Source organism: Peromyscus eremicus, chromosome 4 (genome assembly GCF_949786415.1).
Source record: "Peromyscus eremicus chromosome 4, PerEre_H2_v1, whole genome shotgun sequence".
In the NCBI taxonomy this organism is placed as follows: domain Eukaryota; kingdom Metazoa; phylum Chordata; class Mammalia; order Rodentia; family Cricetidae; genus Peromyscus; species Peromyscus eremicus.
This window is the reverse complement of record NC_081419.1, coordinates 63,099,665-63,112,613: the sequence shown is the minus strand read 5'-3', so window position 1 is coordinate 63,112,613 and position 12,949 is coordinate 63,099,665. Positions and strand designations below refer to the sequence as shown.

At 35.7% G+C, this 12,949-nt stretch overlaps 1 protein-coding gene across 1 annotated transcript; it reads left to right on the top strand.

Annotated features, from left to right (window-relative positions):
* Positions 1-2,471: 2,471 nt before the first annotated feature.
* Positions 2,472-3,413, top strand: LOC131908228 (olfactory receptor 8K5-like). Its single transcript, XM_059259277.1, has one exon. It carries the CDS (start codon positions 2,472-2,474, stop codon positions 3,411-3,413), a length of 942 nt encoding a protein of 313 aa, XP_059115260.1.
* The last annotated feature ends 9,536 nt before the right edge of the window (positions 3,414-12,949 follow it).

The window sequence follows — 12,949 nt, the reverse complement described above, 5'->3', positions numbered from 1 at the left end:
ACAGACATATGTGTCTCAATCTTAAGAGGAAAACCTCACATCAAATATTTTAGCTGTTATAATATGGCTTTCAGAAGGACACAGCTGGGTGTCTTCAGGAATTGTAACATCTAACTCACAAATGTAGGTTGAACAATAAGTCTAATGTCTTCCATATCTTTTCCTGAGTCTAAAAGGAAGACTTCTTATGTGACAGCAGTAGTAATAGCTATAGCAATAATGCATGCATAATTATATTATAATTTTGAAAGTGTTCCACTTTTAAAGGGTTAAAGCACATTTCAAATTATTTCCCCTGGTGACATTAATAATTGATGCCCTTTAAATAAATTATTTAAGTTATTCAGGTCTCCGTGGGATTCACAGGCTGTTTATATTGTCTGTCTCCTTCTCTAGTTATCTCTATATTCCCCTTGGAGAACACACAGGGTGTCCCAGACAATTAGAAAGACACAACGAAATTTTAAGTGCCTAAGATGATCCAGATGTGATCATCTGAGTAGATTCATATTTCCCTAGGGAACATTGGAATGAGCAACAAAAACTATAAATTCTTGCTACTGAAAGAGAAAGTACAGGTGATTTAGAATATGAGAATTTGATCCTTTCGTGGAGGGTAAGTGATTTATTGTATTTAGTATAGACTCCAGCAAGCAAACATGTTCATAACATGCGTGGCACACTTTGATTCCTTGAAACACATGACAAACAGTGCATTCACTTGTATTTCCTATGGAGTTGCATTGCAGACGTAGGACATTAAATTTTGTCATTTGAACAGATCTCCCAGATCCACTATATTTATGAGGAGTAGTGGGAGATATATCAACAATTCATCAATCATCTCACACATTAGAAAATAGTAAAATAATTATTTTCAGAAGCAAAATAGAATGGCACATTATATTTGGTTTAAATATAAAGAAAAATTAAGTTCTGGTGTGAATCCTATATAATTATAAACAACAAAATGCTATTTTTACATTTAAAATAAACTGACTTTGCTTAAGAGTAGACATAAATTCACAACACAAATAATACAAACAAGAAATATATACTTGATAAAATTTCCTACTGAAAAGGATACGTTTGCAAAAGAAGTTTTTGGCATGAACATTTCCATAAAATATTTTATGTACTAAACCTTTTTATTGAGTATTTAGCAATGATGCTTGGATGGCAGCTAGGAGGCTAACACTAGTGCTGCCCGTGTTGACAAGCCTACTCTGCATTTTACTGGACTGAGCATGAAACTCTTGATTACTCCTACAATGGGAAATCATGCGGACAATGGTGAAGGTTCTCACTGACCAGGGACTGAACCAATACAGGGAAGTAATGGGGTGGAATGGGCTAATGTAATTTCACTATCTTCTCTCAAAGAAATATTATGCTTCTCATCTTATTATGCAAATTTATTAAATGAAGAAGAAATACCACTGAAATATATTCAATCACGATGTCTAACTTTATAAATAGTCCTTCATTCAGTTGTATTAGTGAGTAAAAAGTAGTACATATTGTAAAAAAATGCTAAGTAAATATTTCCTAAGTCCCTGCCACTTCTATATTGTGCTATAAAATAATTGTGCAAAAATATACAAAGAAAATATTTGAATACTAATATTTTAGCAGGAATGTATCCAAACATTGTATCTGGAAGCTAAAAAAATGAATAACCTATTGAGAAGAATAAAAATAAAATTATAAGTGCAAGTTGAGATACAAGCAACCAATATCTAAATCTCATTGAAGCACACACACAATATTTATTAGTAAGATATCTTATTCATACAATATCAAGCACAATTCCACATATTGTGCTGTTTCAGATGACTTTTCTCTAACAGACTAGAAATTATTATTGAATGATAAGTGTTCTCTCAATTCATCATTATGAAATTCCAGAAAATAGTGCAGTCCCACTCATCAATGCACCCGTAATAGCATGAGCAAAATAGTGGGGGGCGGAATTGTCATAGAATATTAAAATGAGCACACTTGACTCTAGGCAAAATACATTTACTTAGGAATATTTATAAAGATATCCAATTATGTATTTCTATTTCAGTGTCTCCCAAAACTTAGAAATATTTAAGGAACTATAATAGTCAAGAAGATTGTTTCATTCTATCATAGTCTTACTCTTCAAGAACACAAAAATTCCATACAAAATTCAGACAAAATGAAGATTCATTCTAACAAACCAAGCTCTGTATAAAGTAACATTTGAATATTAATATCCATGTTTGACATATATGTATGATTGAAAATTATTATATGTAAATTTATTATACATCAGTATATGTCTTCTGGAAAACTTTGCTTGCAAAGTAGAATAGTGTATACATTCATTTAAAAGATCACGTATTGTGACATATTGTTTACAAAGCAGCTGTTCGTCCTAGAAATACAACTTAATAAAAATTGAAAACAATGTTTGCTTCTTCTAGAGGACATAATTGTATAAAATGGGGCAAAAGAATACAACCTCACTGCCTGAGTTCATCCTGATGGGAATCACACAGAGCACTGAGCTTCAGCTCCCTTTGTTCGGAGTCTTCTTCATCATCTATGCTGTCACCGTGGTGAGCAACCTGGGCATGATCATTTTGACCAAGCTGGACTCTCAGCTATGCACACCCATGTACTTCTTCATCAGACACTTGGCTTTCATTGATCTTGGGAATTCCACTGTCATCTGTCCCAAAATGCTGGCGGGTTTTCTTGAGGATCCAAAAACCATTTCTTTCTATGCATGTGCCATACAGTTGTCATTCTTCCTCATGTTCATTATCAGTGAGTTCTTTATCTTGTCCGCAATGGCCTATGATCGCTATGTAGCCATCTGCAGCCCTTTGCTCTACAATGTGGTCATGTCTCAGAGACTTTGCCATGTGCTTGTGGGCATTCCATACCTCTACAGCACCTTCCAGGCTCTGCTGTTCACTAGTAAGATTTTCACACTAACTTTTTGTGGCTCTAACATCATCAGCCATTTCTACTGTGATGATGTTTTCTTGTTACCTATGCTGTGCTCAAATGCTCAAGAAATACAATTGTTGATCATATTATTTTCAGCATTGAATTTGATCTCCTCTCTTCTGGTAGTCCTTGGATCTTACATTCTGATTCTGCTAGCCATATGTCAAATGCATTCTGCAGAAGGGAGGAAAAAAGCTTTTTCTACCTGTGGGTCTCATCTGACAGTGGTTGTGGTGTTCTATGGAACTCTACTCTTTATGTACTTGCAGCCTAAATCCACTCACTCCTTAGAGAATGATAAAATAGCCTCTGTATTTTATACCTTAGTAATCCCCATGCTTAACCCCTTGATCTACAGTTTAAGGAACAAGGAGGTAAAAAATGCCTTCTACAGGGTATTAAAGAATCAATTTAAAATTAACACTTAATATTTAGTCATTATTATAATTATATGTCATTACAATAAATTATAAAAAGGCAAATTCTATTTTGCAATATTCTTTTGTTTTTGCATGTCACTAAGGAAACTTGTATTTTTATCACATTCTTTATCTTTCATATCAGCATAGTTTTTCATTTATTTTTTATTCTATCCATTTTTTAGAAGATTTTTAATTTTTTTGTGAGATTTCCCATTCTCTCCTCTAAACCCTCCCATTTACCCCTCCCCACTATCCTTCAAATTCATTGTCTGTTTTTAACTGTTATTGCATGTACATATTTATGTGTATGTACATACACATATATTCATAAATATAGCTCATTCAGTTCATAAAGTGTTAATTGTATAATTGTGCATGAAATCTTCTTTTTGTGAAATTTTAGTATTCTATTATCTATAATACTCAAGCTATATCTTAGCTCTCTAGAATATCCATTGTACCTGACACTCTGTACTCTGCCATGCATATTTTTTACTGTCTGCTTCCATTTTTAGTAATTTGTTCATTATTCTTTTGAATTTCCACATGCACATGTGGATCATGTAGTATGTTTTGTTCAGAGTCTTATCTTCATTAGCAAGATCTTCTATAGGCTAACCTTCGTTATCACAAATTGAAGTTTCTACTTTCTATGTTAAAGTTGAATAATAATTCATTATGCATGTGCATAGATGTGCATTGCTGAGATTAATATGGAGTGAGCTATTTTTATCAGATTATGGTTTACGAGATAGTGACTTCATAGCTGTGTACTCAGAGGAGAAATGCAAGATTATGTTATGCTTTTTAAATAAAATATTTAATATTCTCTATTTTGTGTGTCCATAGTGGTTGCAGCAATCTGCACATCTTCTATGAGTCCAAAAGAGTTTCTTTTTATTATATATTTGGGGATACTTCTTGTCTTTTCATTTCAGTGGGAATATCTTTATATCCCACTAACAGAATACCCATATGTTTATTATGCCTTGTGATCTTGTTTAAAATGTTCTTAAAACTTTTGTGTTAATGTTTTATTGATAATTTCTTTTAAAATAAATTGTTTGAGAATTTTTTTTATTTTGGAGATTATAATTTAATTACAACATTTCTCCCTCCTTTTTCTTCCCTCTACATCCTCCCATAAGTCTTTATACTCTCCTTAAAATTCATTGCCTCTTTTTTCTTCATTGATTGTTACCACAAGGATATGTGTAAATATGCATAAATGTATATCCCTAAATACAAACTATTCAATATGTATAACGCCACCTGTATGTTTATTTTAATATATGCATATATTATTTTAAGATCAAATGTACTGCCACTCACTTCCTTCCAACTCCTTTCTTATTTGCTCCTTTTCTTTTGGAAACTCACGTGTGTTTTTCTAAACCCAATGAATCTACTGAGTGCTGCTAGTATATGCATATGTGTAGGATCATCAACTTTATATAATCATCAAAAATATTGGCTGGCATCTATATTTTCTTGCAGAATATTTGTTGGTGTTAGGGTGATTCTGTTCTCATAAAACATGATGCAAGTATTCTCTTATTTGTGGTTCCTGAAATAAATGAGTGTTGTTTTAAGTATGTTTTAATTAGCACACAGGTAACAGGTTTCACCATGGCATGCTTACATACAATTTGTTTGGCTTTATCTTCTTCCCTAGTTACTCTCCTCCATACCCTACCTCTCTCCAGTGTGATCCCCTCACCTTTAGTGGTGTAATTTCTTTGTTAATGTCTTGGAGATACTATTATTCTTCTTACCTCCTTTCCATAAATCACTCTGTTCCCATCTCGGGTTCTACTTTCCAGTTTCTAGGCCTACTCACACTTATATAAATATAAGCATGAATAACCACAATTTTATATAAGATAGAAAATGCAATGTTTTTCTTACTAAGTCAGAGATACTTCAATGATATAATAATAACTAGTCTGTTAATTTCCCCTCAAACTTTAATAATTTCATTTTCCTTTTTGGATGAATAAAATTTCATTATGTATATTTGTCATTATCATTCATCTGATTAGCTTCTAGGCTGGTTCTATTTCTTTTTATATATATTTTTATTTTATAATTAATTTAATTTTACATATCAGCCACAGATTCCATGTCCTCCCTCCTCCCAACCCCAGTCTTCCCCCCCAATCCACCCCCCATTCCCACCTCCTCTACAGCAAGGTCTCCCCTGGGGAGTCAGTCTAGCCTGGTACATTCAGTTGAGGAAGGTCCAGTCCCCTCCTCCCTACACCAAGGCTGAGCAAATTGTCTCAGCATAGGCCTTAAGTTCCAAAAAGCCAGCTCATGTACCAAGGGCAGATCTTGATCCCACTGCCTGGGAGCCTCCTAAACAGTTCAAGCTAATGAACTGTCTTACTTATTCAGGGGGCCTGGTCCAGTTCCATGGGGGTTCCTCAGCTATTGGTTCACAGTTCATGTGTTTCTGCTAGTTTGGCTCTTTGTCCCTGTGCTTTTTCCAATTATGGTCCCAATATCTCTTGTTCATATAATCCCTCCTCTCTTTTGCTAATAGGACTCCTGGAGCTATTTCTAACTATTGTTAATAGTGCTGGCATGATCCATGCATATGAAAGTATCTCTATGGCAGGCTATAAAGTCATGAAGGAATTTTTTAAAGATTGCAATGTTTCACTCCTGGAAATTTTGGTAGCATTCAAGTGTATAACAATTGGTCCTTGGCCTTTTCTCTGTTGGGGTGTTTTTTATTGATTTTTGTACCACATCTTGACTTTGTATTTTATTCTACTTGTTTGAATGCTATTCTCTCAATGATTATGGATATATTCCGTTACTATAGCTATGCTTTATATAATCCTTAGAGGTAACATATTCCTATGACTTTGTTTATAGCTTCTTATTTATGCAACATTGACTGAATTTTGTCAGTTTAATTCACCATAATCCTTTCACCTGGAATAACCTTTACAATGTCTCAATTTTCATTTCTGGTTTATTTAAATAGTCCTTATTTTAAAAGTCAAACATGAGTTAAAATGTTTGATTTATCATTTTAAAAATATCTCTTGAAGCAGGAGAGTTAGTTTGGCTATTAAGAGTATTTGCTGTTGTTGTTTAAGATCCAGATTTGCTTCAAAATATCTTAATGGTAGCTCACAACCATTTGTAACTCCAAGTTTAGTGAAATCCCATTTCCTATTCTCTATTCACAAGCATACATATTCACATGATGTATATAAAAACACAAAGTCAGATACTAATGTACATAAACTACAACTAATTATTTTAATTAATTAATTAAAAGAAAACAAATTTTGTGTTTTTACAAAATTTATAAACTTTATAAAATCAATAACATTGCCGCACCTTTGGATGAAACCTTCTACTACCCAGAGGCCAGGCCCACATCCTGAAACCCAAAGGACCCCTGGCCAGTTCAGAAGCCACAAGCATGAATAGCCAGAACTTCAGCTCCAAACTTGGGCAGCGACCACCTGCTGCACCAGAGGTGATCCAGGCTATCAGAAGTACAGACTCCAATGCAGGCAGAGACGCTCTACTCAACTATATGTCATGGGATTGAGAAGACCAGAGAGGAAACAGAAACTAAAAAAGAAAACAGGCATCCAAAAAAGCCAAATCTAGAAACTGGCATCTAGACCTATAATCACTCCAAATCCAGATGCCTAAACTTAAGTGTAAAAATACAAATAACAACAATCAGTGCTTTATGTCTCTACCAGAGCCCAGCCATAGCTCTATGGAGGGCCAAGAATATTCCAACACAGCAGAAGCACAAGAAAAAAATCTTAAAACCAATTTTATGATGGTGATAGAGGTTCTTAAAGAGCAGATAAAAAATTCCCTTAATGAAATCAATGAAGAGAAAACAAAAAAAAAAAAAAACTGGAGGAAATAAACAAATCCCCTAAAGAGTGACATAAAGCCAAAAAAAAAAAAAAAAACAGGTGGAGGAAACTATTCAAGACATGAAAATCAAAATAGAAGCAATAAAGAAGACACAAACTGAGGGAATTCAGAAAATGGAGAAAATTTGGGTAAGTGAACAGAAACTATAAATGCAAGCATTATCAACAGAATTCAAGAGATGGAAGAGAGAATAAGGCATTGAAGATATGAAAGAAGAAATAAATTCATCAACCAAAGAAAATGTTAGAGCTAAAAAATTTCCTAACATTAAAACATTCAGGAAATCTGGGACACAGTGTAAAGATCAAACCTAAGAATAATAGGAATAGAGGAAGGTGAAGATTCCCAGCTCAAAAACCAAGAAAATATATATAACAACGTCATAGAAGGAAATTTTCCTAACCTAAAGAAGGACATGCCTATAAAGGTACAAGAAGGATACAGTACACCAAATAGACTGAACCAGAAAAAGAAAACTAGCCACATAATAATCAAAACACTAAACATACAGGACAAAGAAAGAATATTAAAAACTGCAAGAGAAAAAGGTCAAGTAACATAAAAAGGCAGACCTATAAGAATTACACCTGACTTCTCAATGAAGACTTTAAAATCTAGAAGAACCCTGACAGACCACAGATGCCAGCCCAGACTAATATATTCAGCAAAATATTCAATCACTATAGATGGAGAAACAAAATATTTCATGACAATGTCAAATTCAGAGAGTATCTATCCACAAATCCAGCCTGACATAAGGCACTAAAAGGAAAACTCCAACCCTAGGAAGTTAACTACAGAATGGATAAAGAAAATGTGGTACATTTACACAACGGATTATTGGATTATTACTCAGCTGTTAAAAATGATGACATCATGAAATTTGTAGGCAAATAGATGGAACTAGAAAAGATCATCTTGAGTGTGGTAACCCATACCCAGAAAGACAAACATGGTATGTACTCACTTATAAGTGTATATTAGCTGTTCAGTAAAGGATAATCATGCTATAATCCACAGACCCAGAGAAGTTAAATAACAAGGAAGGATCAATGGAGGACACATGAATTTCCACAGGAAGGGGAAATAGAATAGGTTTTGTGGGTGGACTGGGGCCAGGTAGGACTGGGAATAGAAGAGATCAGGCAGGGGGTGGAAGGGACGGAGGGAGAGAGTAGAGTATTGGGAGGAACAATTAGAATTGGGGATTTTTCAGGGGGTGAGTCAAAGTAGAAACCCAGTTCAGGGGACAGTCCCTAGCAAAGTCTCCTAGTAGTAGGTGATACAGAGCCCAGGCTGGCTTTCTTTGATAACCAGACAAGGCTCCTAGCAATGGGACTGGGGCATCAATTCAGCCACAAAACCTTCAACCTACAATCTGTCCTGCCTGCAGGATGTGAAAGGGCTCAGAACTTGTGGGAGTGGCCAACCAATGACTGGTCCAACTTGAAACCCATGCCACTAGAGGGAGCCCATGCCTAATAGTGCAACCAGAGACAAACTAGCTGAGAGATCCAGGATAAAACCAAACACAACTGGAAAAAAAGTCATAAAATGATTGCTAACAATATTCTGCTATACTCATAGATTGGTGACTAGCCCACCAACCATCAGAGGGGTGTCATCCAGCAACTTATGGAAACAGAATGCAGAGACCCACAGCCAAATACTAGGCAGAGCCAGGGAACACTCACAGAGAGGGAGAGAAAGGATTGTAGGAGCCAGAGGGGTAGAGGATACCAAGAGAACATGGCCTGCAAAATCAACTAAACAGAACTCATAGATCCAGTATGGGGTCTGAGCTAGGCCCTCTGCATGGATCTTATGGTTGTGTAGCTTGTTGTTCTTGTGGGACCCCTAACAGTGGAAAAGGAGGGGGATGGAGTCTCTGAGTCTTTTGCCTTTGTTTGGGACCCTTTTCCTCCTACTGAGTTCCCCAGTCCAACCTTGAAAATGAGGGTTTGTACCTAGTCTTATTGTAACTTATGAGGTCATGTTTGGTAGATATCCCTGGGAAGCCTTCTCTTTTATTCTTTCCTTTCCTTTCCTTTTCTTTCTTTCTTTTTTTCTTTCTTTATTTCTTTCCCCTTTTTGAAGGGAAACAGGGCAGATGTGAATCTGGAGCAGAAGGGAGGTCAGAGGAGGGACTGGGAGTAATGGAGGGAGGGGAAATCTTGGTTGAGATGTAATTTATGAGAGAAGAACAAAAAATAGCAATCTTATCAAACAAAGAAATAGTAAAATGCACATTATAATATAGAATATAATCTCAGTATTTGCAACTAACAAAGGGCCAAATCCTGAATTCCCAGACTGTATAATCAACAAGAACTTAAGTTAGAAATATTTTATTAAAATCTGTGAACAAACTCAGTTATAACATTTTCCTAAAAACAAGTTCCTGAACTTACCTATGACTTTCAATGTAGAAAACATTTTCTTCTTATTTGGGGTAACTTTATGACTCATCTAATGATTATCAATTCTCTTAAGATGAATTTTACTTAATATAGAATTCTTACTCAAATATGTATTTGCGTGGCTGTGAGTTCTGCTTTTAAAATGATAACTTCATTTACTAGTTTTAAGATAGTGTCTTAAAGATAATCATCTGCTCATTATTTGCTTGTGTATGTATATATAGAAAATGCACCATCATGCTATGATTAGTGATATTTACCCAGGGCCAAGTTTATGAGGGATTTCTCAATAAATCATCATGTCTGTTGAAAAGTTAAAATAGTTATTTCCAATCACAAAGATGATTTGCTATCATACATTTAAGTGTCTGGTGCAGCTTCTGGTTATCAACTACATTACCAGAGTATAGTTGGGAAAAATCCAAGGTAGTCCATGGCAAAAGCATAAATAACAGCAAGTTTGCTTCCGTGGTAAATATCTATATGTTTAAATTATCATTTAATCTTCAGTATATAGTAATGTATGCATATAAATAAAACTTATTGTCAAAATTTTAAATATTGGGGCTGGGAGAATAGTGCTGCCTGGGTAAGCCAGAAGACTGGTACTCTGATGTAGCAGGAATCTTAAATGGTCTTATTAATAAAATCAAACCTGGAACCAGGTATTGGGGTGAATGCTCAAAGATCAGAGAAGCAGAACAAGCCACAGCCACCTCATCTCACCAGTTCCTCAGCTGATCCTGTTTCCTCAGACTGGAAGCCTCTGAGTTCTCATCCAGAATGAATCTCAGCTGAACTGTTGCTCAAAAGCCTAAAAGCTTAACCAGCCTAGTTTCTGATTTTCACGTGTTATATGCCTTTCTGCTTTCTGCCCTCGCTTCCTGGGATTAAAGGCTCATTTTCTGGGATTAAAGATATGTGTCACCATGCCTGGCTGTTTCCAATGCGGCCTTGAACTCACAGAGATCCAGACAGATTTCTGCCTCTGGAATGCTAGGATTAAAGATGTGAGTGCCACCATTTTCAAGCCTCTGTATCTAGTGGCTGTTCTGTTCTCTGACCCCAGATAAGTTTATTAGGGTGCACAATATTTTGGGGAACACAATACCACCACATTCTGATCTCCATAATTCACTTAAGTATCAAGTAGGTATAGACACCAACCTGTGATGCCAGCCCAGGAAAATGGGGAAGGATTAGGAATCTCTTGAACAACCTGCCTGGTACGATTATTAGTATGAAGGAACTGTCAATGTGATTGAGAAATGCCACCTCAGAAACTAAAGTGGAAGGATGTTCGAGGAAGATTTGTGCTATCAACTTCATTTCTGGACAAGTTCATACACATACTTGCATATGCCCCCTTACACGTAAGTGACCATACCTATACATACAACTCACAAAGACACACAAAAATATAAAATCCCAAATATTTAACTAATATTGATCATTTCATTGCTGCAATCTACTGTTAGCAATACATGATGAAGATGGCTGTTTTATTAGGAATTATGTGTAGAACATGACTTCCATTATACGTTAGTGAACAACACCATTACTTTAGACCTCCTACTAGCACTGAGTGATACTAAAAACTCTATATGCAAAATTACCTACCTTTTAACTCTCTTATTTAAAAAAATTTATGCCATATATTCCGATCATTCTTTTCCCTCCCCTAACTCATCCCAAATCCTTCCTTCCTCTCTACCCACTGAACTCCACAGCCTTTTTTTCTCATTTAAGAAAATAAATGGGCCTACTTTTTATAAATATATGTTGATGCAGCTAAGGAAAAGAAATATTAAGTTGTGCTTTTAACTTTGAAATTGACTTCTGGCATATGGAGTGTCTAAAATACTGCAGGGTAGGGGGGGCAGGAATGAAAACTGGCTTTATCACTGTGAAATATTTGTTTAATTAAACATCTGCATTTAAATATATGAGTGGTATAAAAGGCAGAATGTAGTAGATAATATAATGTATTTCAATATACAGAATCCACTGTGATGTTATTCATAGTATTTTTAGTATGATGTGTGCTCTTACATAAGTAGATGTTATCTAGTTACATAAACAATTACTTCATACCAGATTGGCATGTACATACTATAATTATCAAATTATTTGATGACTTCTGAATGTATTATGTATTCAGATTGTGAAATAAATTCCTAAAGATAAATAAGGGTTAAAAAGGTATCTAATTCCCTGCACCTTGTCAGGGCAGCACAAGTGAGCCAACACAGCTCTGAAACTGTGACCATGAGAAAGCTGTTCCCATTACCCATCTGTCTTGTGGTGACATGGGCAAGGGAGAAGTGCCCTCTCCATCAATGCCAGAGACAAGTGAGAGACCTGACCCTGTAAGAATGGGAGAACTATCCGTGATCCCTACCAGCTAGAACACTCAGGAGAGCAAGCCTTGCACCCCACCCGGGGAAGCACAAAAGAGTCAACCCTGTTAGTGGAGGTGTAAGTGAGCCAGCGCCGAAATTGTGACCATGGGAGAGCCAACTTCCCATATTGCAAACCAACCCTACAGCTGCCCAGGCCCAGACCCAGGGTTATGACTTGGCCTGCCCCAATATCCACCCCATCTATGATCTGCTAGAGCAGGTGAAGGGACCTGACCCACAAACCCAAAGCTGCAAGATCTCCACAACACAGGGTGCCAATGGTAGGTCCAGAAAGAGTGTTAGCGTGTACTCAGAATCGAACTGTAGTGGAGACCAGGGATCAGATCAGTGAATCTTCGCAAAGAACACTTCCAAGTAGAGATATATGGACAAAGGGATATATGATATGACTAGTTGGGTCACAATGTGCCGTCCATAAGATTTTTAATTCCTTTCCTTTTTTATTTTTCTCATTTTATTTTCTTCATTTTTTTTCTCATGAATTTTGTTTTATTCAGGGGAGTGTGCAGGGGTGGAGGGCAGAAAAAAAGGGATGGGGAATGAATGGGATCAAGATACATGATGCAAAAAACACATAGAATAAACAAATTTTATTTTTTTAAAAAAAGGTGCCAAATTGTACCTACTATAGAGCGTTGTCATCCTGCATATAAATCTCTTATTAGGATGTTAAAAATAATGCATACTGTTTATTTCTATGCTATTATATTTGCTTACTAATTGTTTCATGTCTAAAGAGAAAGGAGAATAGATTAATAAATACAAGGTAAAATATGTC